Genomic DNA, 12,733 nt, shown 5'->3' with positions numbered 1-12,733 from the left:
GCTTTCCTGGTGGCACAGTGGTTGAGAGTCCGCCTGCCAATGCAGGGGACACGGGTTCGTGCTCCGCGCTGAGTCTGCGCGTCCGGAGCCTGTGGTCTGCAACGGTGAGAGGCCACAACGGTGAGAGGCCCGCGTACCGCAAAAAAAAAAAAAAAAAAAAAAGAAACAACTCTAATAATATCTCTATCTATAAACCTATGAAACCCTCAGTGAATGTATGATGAATAAGATTACGTATTTGCAAAGCACAATAAAACTAGGTGTACCTGTGTAAATAGAAAAGCTGTCCTCTGACTGCAATCACTTCTCTGCTTTGTTTTCACGTGAATCAAGAGAACTACATGTACTCAGTGGGTTTGATCGAGTTTTGGCAGGATCACCAAAAAAAAATCTGCTGACCAATTAGCCATAGCAGATCTAAATATGAGGTCATCTCCAGAAATCTCCCATCACAGGAAATCAATCACTACTACTCTTCTCCTGAATCAATAACAATTTCCATCCACTTGACTAATTTCTGATCTTAAAAATATGAATTTTCTTTAAAACCTTTGGTAGCTGAATGACCTAACAAGTCTTTATTCTAGTTTAAAAACCTTGGAATATATATATATATATATATATATATATATATGTACTCTTTATAATATTTATTTACATGTAGGGAAATAATATACACACTGAGAATTATGCTCGGGATATCTCTCACAATATGTTACAGGGACCAAAATATCAATCAATAAAGCCAAACTGAAATTTCTTAACATAAAGTAATATACTGTTATTTCATAAATTCTAAAACATCACACTTTCCACAATTTGACATCCCTGAAAATGCTGCATCACTAATGTAACTTAATGGTACTTTAACAACTCTGAGTCAAGAAGTGGTTCAGAAGAATTGGACTCTGAATGTAAGGAAGTTTAGGAATACCTTAATAAATCTGTGGTACTTGCATTTTCCTTGTTATGTACACACAAGCATGATTTATAGCAAAAAAAAAACTATAGTGAGTCTAATGGCACTATTTCAATAAAATAAAAGCCCCAAGTGATAAGGCAGCACTGGGTCAGTTTAATTAGCATTTTTTCATTTTTAATAGTACATAAAATTATGGTGAATCTTTTAATCAACAGTGTATTATGTTTAGTGAAAATTCAATATATGTCTGCGTTTACAATGTGGTTTCTTTATTAGAAGATACTAGGATCTTCTAGTATATTCCAATCAAACTGTGCTCTAAAGCAATGCCTCCCAATATTTTTTATATAATGGCACAAAAAAAGAATATTATGATATTTGTACCATTCTTGGGTAGATACAGGAAGCTGGAGTTAGATTCTGGGCATCTGTGAAATTCCCAAATTTTTTTATGATTTTATTTGGGGGGTAGGTGGGCAAGGGCTGACTCCCATTTCAAGCATTTTTGTTTCCAAATTGTACTCCTAACATCACCCAGTAGTAATATATTTGCTTCAAAGTGCCACATCAAAAAGCAAAATAAGTAAACATGTTATTAAATGTCATTATGTACGACTATGGCTCATGTAAAACAATAAAATGAAAAGGATCTTTTTAACTTTCTGTAAGTAAAAACTAATTATAACTAGTTCATTGTTAAAACTTCACTCGACCCAGGGTTTACAATGACTGAATATAACTTATTAGAGACCTGTAATTTTAAGTAGAGTTTCATATCACCCCATTGTGCATGATGAGGATTCTTCTTCACAATAAATTTAAGAGCTGGTTCTCTTTTTTCTAAATCACAATCTTTCAGAAGGTATTCTTGTTTTGCTTCTGTTTTAGTTATAAGCTTGTGTTTATCATCAGCATCTCTGAAAACAGATTAAGTCCATTATATAAAGTAGTTGTTTTAAATAAATTAAGATTTTTCAAACAGTCCCCAAACCTAGGGGCATACATGCCAAAAGAAACATATAAAATACTTTTTCCTGAAACTCTCATGGTCAAATTAGCAGCATAAGAATTCCAACAGAAAAATACTTTCTTTTACTAATTCTGAGAAGCTATTTATATTAGCAGCAGATCCATGTTATTTAGCATGTTAAGAATTTCTTTTTACTAAGTCCCTCTTTTCCACAAAGTATTTGAAATAACTTACATGAACACAGCAAATATAAATGAGAACTAAGACTCAATAAGTAAGAAAATATAAGGCTTAAAGTCAGGAGAGGCAGGATATAAGGAATATAAACATGCAAGGTCCAAAGGCACCAAGCACAGCTGAGTTTCCAGTTGGCTCTGAGCTTTTTCAAAGCCCAGGTAAAAATGAAGACATAGTCAATTACATAGCTCTTCTCATTCATTTGTTCTCCATCTACATGCTACGTACTGTTCAAGGTACTAGGAATACAGCAAAGAATAAAACAAAGCCTTGTTTTCAGGAAGCTTACATTCTAGTTAGGAGAAGACAGTCAATAAGCAAACGTGATGATTGATAAAAGTGCTATAAAGGAATACAAAGCATGGTAAAGGAACAGAAATTTTCAGAGAGATTGGGAAATCGCGAGAATGCCACTGATGAAGAAACATTTGAGCAGGGCCCTTTAGAAGTCAGAAAACATTCTGAATAGCTAGAGAAAGAACATTCATAGCAGAAAGAAGAGAAAGTGCAAAGACTCTAGGACAGGAGTGTGCTTTGCAAATGGGAGTTCACAACAAGCGAGCCAGTGTGACCAGAAAGCTTAAAGTAAGTGATGGTGAGGAGTGTGGAAAATAAAGTCAGAGACAGGCAAGGGTCTTGTAAGAAATGGTGAAGACAATTTTATTCTAAATGGATTAGAAACCATTAAAGAGTTTTGAGTAAAATGCTATATGGAGAAGAGACTAACCGTGCAAAAGTGGGGGAAGAGGCCAGTTACAAGAGTACTACTGCAGTGGTCCAGGCAAGAACTGATAGGGGCCCAGTCTAAGGCAGTAATAGTACAGAGGATGAGAAATGGATGGATTCAGGACATGGTTTAAATATAGACCCAAATGGATTTGGAATTAAACATGGGATAGAGAAACAGCCAGTGAATGAAGTTGGCCTTTACTGAAGTGGTGAACACTTAGGAGGAGGTATAGAACAGGCGGTGGGGGAGGGGGAGAGGAGTTATAATTGGGAATAACTTTAAGAAGACTAAATAATTTGGAAGTATACACCAAAGGAGGGGACAGGTAAAGTACATTGTACTAATCTATAATCGTCAAAGATGTTGGAAAAAACAAATAGAATGGAGGGCTGTATTCCTAATTATGTTTACATAACTTTCTTTAAATTGATAATTAGGTTGCTTCCATTTTCTCATGGAAGTAAGGTTATATGTGGTAATTTAGTTCCTGAACATTATCTGTACTTTAAGGAGAGTGATAACACTGTGGGCCTTAACCACTGTGTGCATTAATGATACTGTTACATCACTGGGAATAGAGTTAATAATTCCAGTGGGTACCAGAACATTTCCCATCACAGATCTGATCATGAGACCAGAAACATCTCCCGTTCTATCTTCTAGGGATCTACTTAGCAACAAGTCAGTGGTGATGGCTCTAGATGTCTGCAGCAGGGACTCTGAAAAGGCAGGTCCACCAGGCGTGTGAGCAGTTGATCTGGGACTGTAAGTACAAGAAGTGGGGACAGGGAACAGATAAGAGGGCTAAGTAAGAATCCAAGGTGGGATCTTTAGGTGTGAAAGACACCAACACAGGACTTGGCTGAGATAACCAGTAGGGACAGGAGAACCAAGTGGAGTGAGTAATATTCCGTGATGATACAAAAAGAGATAAAGGCTAGGAGAAGAAAAAGAATGACAGAAGAATGTGATTTTTCCTCATTTAATCTCTGCCCTGCCAATTCAGGAGAGTAGAAAATGAATGGAAAGAGGTGTTCTGGGTACCAGAAGGGTAGCTGGAGGCGTTATACTTCCCTCCTCTCATTGAAGGTGCCAGTCCTCTGACCAAGGTATCAACACACACTAGTCAAAGAAAGAAAGAAACAAAGGGATCCTTAGGGTCTGGGGGGAGAGAAGGGTTAGGAACCTGCTACTGAGAGATGGTTAACGCCCCCCCAACCCCCCAGCAGAAAGGAAAAGGACATATCTATGGCAGAACCAGGGACATCCTTCCTATTTATGTGGCGTAACGTTGATAAGCATAGTCTTCCTGTAATTCTTTAGCAAAATGGAAAATACAGAAATTTTAGGAAACTCCCAAAACAAAAAACATATTTATGAAGAAAATATTAAATCCAAATGGATCTAATTATTGTTTTGCCCTAAACCTACAAGCAAACATTAAATTTTAGTAATTTAGAACATGCTCTGAAATAAAAATAAGTACCTGCAGTTATCACAAGTTGCCAAATCAAAGTGGTTCATTAGGTAAGAATCCATAAATTCTTTACCACATTCTTCACATATAACATAATCAAATTCCATTACAGGTCCTAAAGAAAGGAAGATTAATTCTCTAAGTTGCCTTTTTTTGTGATTAGAATAGAGCCTCCTCTATTTTATTAGCTTACCAGCATGTATTTTATGCCTGATACAAACATATTTACGTAAAAGACAACATAAAACCTTGATTAAGTAATCTTACATTTATCTAAAAAAAATTTTTTTAAGGAAAAAAGAAAAAAAAAGGAAATAACATAAAGGAAAAAATTATGGACTCACCCAGTATTTTTGAACTCAAACAACATGGAAGGTACTTGTATTACTTTTGTATTGCTGATATAACAAATTACCACAAATTTAGTGGCTAAAATAACACAAATTTATTTTCTCACAGATCTGTAGTTTATATGTCTGACACAGGTCACAGTGGGCTAAAGTCAAGGTGATGGCAGGGTTGCACTCCTTTCTGGAGGTTTTGAGGGACAACCTATTACCAGCTTCTAGAAGCCACCTGCATTCCTGGACTCATGACTCCCTTTCTCCAGGGATGTAAGCTGGAGCCAGCAACTGCAGCTTCTTACATCACTATGGCTTCTTCCATAATCACACCTACCCCTGCCTCTCTCCTGCCTCTCTTCTACTCTTAAGGATCCTTGTGATTACACTGGGCCCAGCTGGATAACCCAGAATAATCTCCCCATCTCAAAGTCTTTAACCTTAATCATATCTGCAAAGTCCCTTTGGCTCTGCAAGGTAATAAATGCATAGGTTCCGGGATGGTTAGGATGTGGACATCTTTGGGGGCCATTACTTGGCCTACCACAGTACTGTTGAGAGTACAAAGATTAGTCTCAAGGCCGGAGGGAGGTGGGGGAGCTGCTTACAGATAAGGGAGATGGGCACCAACATATAACACAGAAAACAGAGGCAACACAGAATTCACTTTCAAATGGGAAACTTTTTCTCTCCCTCACCCCCAACAACAGAGTAAACAGCTTCCTCTTCATCTGTCTCAACCACTAGATTGGAAATCTCTTGAAGGCAGAGATTGTATTTAGTTTAGCTATATATCCTCAATACCCAGCACAGAAACTACTCTAGGCAGAGTAAGGCCAGATTCTTTTTTTTTTTTTTTTAAAGATTTCAAATACCTAGCTAAGAATCTTTATCCTACAGAATTTTTTTTCCAGCAAGTCTGAAGGTTTTACTCCTAAGTCTTTAGGATGATTGCTACTGCCAAGCCCCAACTCTGAGAACTGCCACAAGTCCCAGCAGGAAGAAAAATGGAGTTGCCATTTGTTCATGATTTGTTCAACGTATTCCTATCACTGCCTTCCCTTACCTACTTCCAACACAAGAAGGTCAGTCAGTATTCTAGCACTCCTCAATATTACTAATCTCTAAACTCTAACAAAAAAAATCACTCTTCTTTCTAAAATATTACAGGGGCATAGCTATGGACAAAAGGAAAAACTGAAAATATAGTCGAAGTGGTATCTTCAAAAAACTGGTTACTGGAATGTGTTTGGATAGAGAGAAATCACAGTCAGAAATACCAATTAGGAGGCTACTGCACAGTATTATTAATCAAAAGCCATAAAATGTGCATACATTTTCCTAATTTTAAAAATGCCTTATAATGGAAATTTTTAAATATACATAAGGATGATTTTTCAACTCCATCACTCCCTTTACATTTACCATTTGGAAATTGCCAGTCTACTGTAATCAAGAGCCTTCCCCTCCCCCATTCAGTCCTTCATTCACTAACACATTTATTATCCACATAGACTCATGGATTCCTATTATTTCAATGGTGTCCTTCATTATTTTAGCATTCAAATTGTCTGAAATTTGGCCAGTGGAAGCCCCTTCAAGCTGACACTTATGCCTCTGTAACATGCTTCTATCACTTTCTGAACACTTACATATTTTCTGGCATTACAAAATGTCCCAAGCTCATCTTGTAGCCATCCTGCCCCAACCCTGGAATCAGCTATTTCTCTGAAGGGCCCTGGTTCCTTTTAGTGGAGAACAGTATCAGCATCCAGGATCTGGACACCAGCTGTGCTCATTGCTACTGGGCTACCTCTGCTTCACGGCCATTTCTGTGAACAGGGCTGGGAAATATACGTATATATAGACACAAATACTCATACATGTACTGTACACTTTTTTTGTTGAGATATAACTGACATAACATTATATTAGTTTCAGGTGTACGACATAATGAGTCAACAATTGTATACATTACATAATGATCACCACAGTAAGTCTAGTTAACATTCGTCACCATACGGTTACATTTCTTATCGTAAGAATTTTTAAGATCTAGTCTCTTAGCAACTTTCAAATATGTAATACAGTATTACTGTTACCATGCTGTACATTACTTTCCCATGACTAACTGGAAGTTTGTACCTTTTGACCCACTTCAAACATTTCACCTACCTCCCTCCTCCTCCCCCCTCTGGCAATCATCAATCTGTTCTCTGTATCTATGAGTTCGGGGTGGGGGTTGTTTTTAGATTCCACATATAAGTGAGATCATATGGTATTTAACTTTCTCTGACTTACTTCACTTAGCATAATGCCCTCAAGGCCCATCCATGTTGTCATAAATGGCAAGATTTCATTCTTTCTTATGGCAGAATAATATTCCACTGTATGTATATATACACACACACACACACACACACACACACACACATCACACTTTCTTTATCCATTCATCCATCGATGGACACTTAGATTGTTTCCACATCTAGTTATTGTAAATAATGCTGCAATGAACATGCGGGTGCCATGTATATTTTCGAGTTACTGTTTACATTTTCTTTGGATAAATACCCAGAAGTGGGATTGCCGGATTATATGGTAGTTCTAATTTTTTGAGGCACTTGCATACTGTTTTCCATAGTAGTTGCACTGATTTATATTTACAAGGGTTCCTTTTATCCACATGCTCACCAACACTTATTTTTTGTCTCTTTGATAACCACCATTCTAACAGGTGTGAGGTGATAGCTCACCGTTGTTTGATTTGCATTTCCCTGATGATTAGTGATGTTGAGCATCCTTCCATGTACGTACTGGCCGTCTGTACGTCTTCTTTGGAAAAATGTCTATTCAGATCTGCCCATTTTTTAATCGGATTGTTTGGTATTTTGCTATTGAGTTGTAGGAGTCCTTTATGTATTTTGGATACTAACCCCTCATCAGATGTATGATTTGCAAATATTTTCCCCCTTTCAGTTGGTGGGCTTTTCAAAGGTTTGCTTTGCTGTGCAGAAGCTTTTTAGTTTGATGTAGTCCCACTTGTTTAACAGTTTTGCTTTTGTTGCCTCTGCTTTTGGTATCATATCCAAAAATATCATTGCCAAGACCAATGTCAAGGAGCTTTTCATCTATTTTCTTTTTTGTTTGTTTTTTATTTATTTGGTCGCATTGGGTCTTAGTTGCAGCTCACAGGCTCCTTAGTTACGGGTCCAAGCTCCTTAGTTGCAGCATGCAAACTCTTAGTTGTGGCATGCATGTGGGATCTAGTTCCCAGACCAGGGTTCATACCTGGGCCCCATGCATTGGGAGCACAGACTCTTAACCACTGCGCCACCAGGGAAGTCCCCATCAGTTTTCTTCTAAGAGTATTAGAGTTTGTCTTACACTTAAATCTTTAATCCATTTTGAATTATTCTGTGTGTATGAGGTAAGACAGTGGCCCAGTTTCAATCTTTTGCAGGTGACTGTCCAGTTCTCCCAACACCTTTTATTGAAAAAACTGTCCTTTCCCCTTGTATATTCTTGGCTCCTCTGTCATAAATTAATTGACCATATGTGTAGGTATATTTCTGGGCTCTCTCTTCTGTTCCATTGATCTATGTGTCTGTTTTTATGCCAATACCATACTGTTTTCATTACAATGGCTTTGAAATATAATTTGAAATCAGGGAGCATGAGGTCTCCAGCTCTGTTCTTTTTTCTCAAGATTGCTCTGGCCATTCAGGGTTTTTCATGGTTCCATGTGAATTTTAGGATTGTTTGTTCTATTTCTGTGGGAAATTGCCATTGGAATTTTGATAGGGACTGCACTGATTCTATAGATTGCTTTAGGTACTATGGACATTTTAAGAATATTAGTTCTTCCAACCCAGGAGCACAGAATGTTTTTCTATTTATTTGTGTCTTCTATTTCTTTCATTCATGTCTTATAGTTTTCAGTGTACAAGTATTTTACCTCCTTGGTTAAATTTATTCCTAGGTATTTTATTCTTTCTGATAAATGGGCAACTGTAAACAGGACTGTTTTCTTAATTTCTCTTTCTGATAGTTCACTAGTGGTGTACAAAAATGCAACAGATTTCTATATATTGATTTTGTTTCCTGCAACTTTGCTGAATTCATTTTTTAGTTTACATATACACTTCTACATGCATACACATATACATGTTTTAGAAATCATGAGTTCACACTGATACTGGCAATTCTAATCCATCCCCACAGGGTTCTTTCTTGCCTTCTCCCATTCCATATTTGTATGTCCTTTCTTCTACAATGAGAACCTTGGCTCCCAACAACATCAAGAAATACATTCATCTGCATGAGCCAATAATACATCTAAACTAGTTTCAAAATTTCTTCACTCATACCACTCTATAAAATGAGTTCAGGAATTTTGTGGTTTTCCCCTTACACCACCCACCTCAAATTAAGGATATACTGTCAAATACTGTCCTCATAAATCATTTGGACTAGTTCTTTCTGTCCTCCCCCTCTTCAACATGATCATGTTATTTCATTTGGAAAAATATGTCCATTTGTTTATTTGCTTTTAGGTTGTTTACTCCTTCTAGCAATGTTAATTTAACTTTTTTTAAGTATGTAAACTTTACCAGAAATATACATACTTTTGGGTCAGTTACCCTACTGCTATGAATCAGAGCGCTGGACAAAAGTTTACCTCCAAATATATTCACTGCAGTAATAATTATTAGAATAGAGAAAAGAAATAAACAAAAGAGCTGCATTTAAATGAACCATGGTGCAGCCATCAAAAGGAGTATTACGTAGCCATTAAAAAGAAAGTTCTGAAAGAATATTTAAGAAATGGGGAGGGCTTCCCTGGTGGCGCAGTGGTTGAAAGTCTGCCTGCCAATGCAGGGGACACAGGTTCGAGCCCTGGTCTGGGAGGATCCCACATGCCGTGGAGCAACTGGGCGCATGAGCCACAACTACTGAGCCTGAGCGTCTGGAGCCTGTGCTCCGCAACGAGAAGCCGTGAGAGTGAGAGGCCCGCGCACCGCGATGAAGAGTGGCCCCCGCTCGCCACAACTGGAGAAAGCCCTCGCACAGAAACGAAGACCCAACACAGCCAAAAATTAAGTAATTAATTAATTTTAAAAAAAGAAATGGGGAAATGCTCTTAACGACATTTTTATAAAAGAAAAATATTACATTCTCATTCACATATCAAAAACAGTCTCAAAGATAATACATCAAAATGTTTGTACAGGAAGTTGCTGTTTAATGGGACCGTTTCAATTTTGGGATGATGAAAAAACTCTGGAGATGGATGGTGGTGACTGTTACAAAACAACGTAAAGGTATAGTACTTAATGCCACTAAACATACTAAACATATGCTTTAAAAGGTTACAACTGTAGGGCTTCCCTGGTGGTGCAGTGGTTGAGAGTCCGCCTGCCGATGCAGGAGACACAGGTTCGTGCCCCAGTCCGGGAAGATCTCACATGCCGCGGAGCAGCTAGGCCAGTGAGCCATGGCCGCTGAGGCTGCGTGTCTGGAGCCTGTGCTCCACAATGAGAGAGGCCACAACAGTGAGAGGCCCGCGTACCCCCAAAAAAGAAAAGGTTACAATTGTAAATTTTATGTTATATATATTTTATCACAATTTTTAAAAATAATTTTTTAAAAAGACAGTATGAACAGTGACTGACCTCATTGTTACACACTATTCTCTCCACATGGTTGCATTCCCCTGCAGTCTTAGAGTACACAGTGGGTTTAATTCTAGACTAGAGGTTGTCAAAGTGTGGCCCCTGGGCCAGCAGGATCAGCATCACCCAGGAACTTGTTAGAAACAAATTCACAGTCCCTACCTAAGACCTACCAAATCAGAAGAAGCCCTAGGGATGGGGCCCCATAACCTGTGTTTTAATAAAGCCTTGCTGGTGATACTGAAGAACCCTGTTCTAGATTCTAAAAGCATCTGATAGGCTCTGTTTTATAGGCAGCAAAGCTTAATGACCCAAATAAATTATTTTGATTTTTCTCAGCTATGCTACAAAAATAGACTGTCTTTAAAATTAACAAAGAAATCCTTGGTGGGCGTGTGCTGCAAAGGGTTCAAGGGACACCGCCCTCAGCAAAGATAGAGTACCCAGTCATAAGAATCCTGGGAAGCAGAGGGACTTCCCTGGTGGTCTGGTAAAGAATCCGCCTTCCAATGCAGGGGACATGGGTTTGATCCCTGGTCAAGGAACCAAGATCCCACATGCCGTGGGGGCAACTAAGCCTGCGTGCCACAACTATTGAGCTTGACCTTGCGAGCCTCAACAAGAGAGCCGGCGTGCTGCAAACTACAGAGCCCACGCACCCTGGAGCCTGCACACCACAACTAGAGAGAGAAAACCCCCAAGCCCCAACCAGAGAGAAGCCTGAGTGCTGCAACGAAGAGCCTGTGAACCGCAACAAAAGATCCCGCATGCCGCAACTAAATCCCAACACAGAGAAAGAAGGGGAGGGGAGGGGAGGGGAGGGGAGGAAGGAAGGAAGAAAACAGAGGAGGAACCAAGATGGCGAAGTAGAAGGACGTGCTCTCACTCCCTCTGGCGAAAACACCAGAATCACAACTAACTGCTGGACAATCATCGACAGGAAGACACTAGAACTCACCAAAAAAGATACCCCACATCCAAAGACAAAGAAGAAGCCACAATGAGACAGTAGAAGGGGCACAATCACAGTAAAATCAAATTCTATAACCGCTGGGTGGGTGACTCACAGACTGGAGAACACTTATACCACCGAAGTCTACCCACTGGAGTGAAGGTTCTGAGCCCCAAGTCAGGCTTCCCAACCTGGGGGTCCAGCAACAGGAGGAGGAACTCCTACAGAATCAGACTTTGAAGCCTAGTGGGAATTGACTGCATGACTTCAACAGGACTGGGAGAAACAGAGACTCCACTCTTGGAGGGCACACACAAAGTAGTGTGCACATCAGGACCCAGGGGAAGGAGCAGTGACCCCATAGGAGATTGAACCAGACCTACCTGCTAGTGTTGGAGGGTCTCGTGCAGAGGCGGGGGTGGCTGTGGCTCACCGTGGGGACAAAGACACGGGCAGCAGAAGTTCTGGGAAGTATGCCTTGGTGTGAGCCCTCCCAGAGTCTGTCATTAGCCCCACCAAAGAGCCTGGGTAGGCTCCACTGTTGGGTTGCCTCAGGACAAACAACCAACAGGGAGGGAACCCAGCCCCACCCATCAACAGTCAAGTGGATTAAAGTTTTACTGAGCTCTGCCCACCAGAGCAACAGTCAGCTCTACCCACCACCAGTCCCTCCCATCAGGAAGCTTGCACAAGCCTCTTAGATAGCCTCATCCACCAGAGGGCAGACAGCAGAAGCAAGAACTACAATCCTGCAGCCTGTGGATCAAAAACCACATTCACAGAAAGATAGACAAGATGAAAGGCAGAGGGCTATGTACCAGATGAAGGAACAAGATAAAACCCCAGAAAAACAACTAAATGAGTGGAGATAGGCAACCTTCCAGAAAAAGAATTCAGAATTAATGATAGTGAAGATGATCCAGGATCTCGGAAAAAGAATGGAGGCAAAGATAGAGAAGATGCAAGAAGTTTAACAAAGACCTAGAAGAATTAAAGAACAAACAAACAGAGATGAACAATACAATAACTGAAATGAAAACTACACTAGAAGGAATCAATAGCAGAATAACTGAGGCAGAAGAACGGATAAGTGACCTGGAAGACAGAATGCTGGAATTCACTGCTGCAGAACAGAATAAAGAAAAAAGAATGAAAAGAAATGAAGACAGCCTAAGAGACCTCTGGGACAACATTAAACACAACAACATTCATATTATAGGGGTCTCAGAAAGAGAAGAGAAAGGACCAGAGAAAATATTTGAAGAGATTATAGTCGAAAAATTCCCTAACATGGGAAAGGAAATAGCCACCCAAGTCGAGGAAGCGCAGCAAGTCCCATACAGGATAAACCCAAGGAGAAACACGCCGAGACAAATAGTAATCAAATTGGCAAAAATTAAAGACAAAGAAAAATTACTGAAGGCAGCAA

General features: G+C 39.5%; 1 protein-coding gene across 1 annotated transcript in view; it reads right to left on the bottom strand.

The window, feature by feature from the left end:
• XPA (XPA, DNA damage recognition and repair factor) overlaps positions 1-12,733 on the bottom strand; it is a 35,686-nt gene that overhangs the window by 10,516 nt on the left and 12,437 nt on the right. The window contains exons 3-4 of the mRNA XM_082842529.1: positions 4,346-4,451; positions 1,674-1,839 (exon numbers count right to left, since the gene is read on the bottom strand). Coding sequence (XP_082698655.1) covers positions 1,674-1,839; positions 4,346-4,451 — 272 coding nt within the window. The remainder of the gene's footprint in view (positions 1-1,673; positions 1,840-4,345; positions 4,452-12,733) is intronic.

The sequence above is a fragment of the Leucopleurus acutus genome, assembly GCF_964270905.1.
Source record: "Leucopleurus acutus genome assembly, chromosome: 7".
NCBI lineage: Eukaryota > Metazoa > Chordata > Mammalia > Artiodactyla > Delphinidae > Leucopleurus > Leucopleurus acutus.
This window is presented reverse-complemented; position numbering and strand designations above follow the sequence as displayed.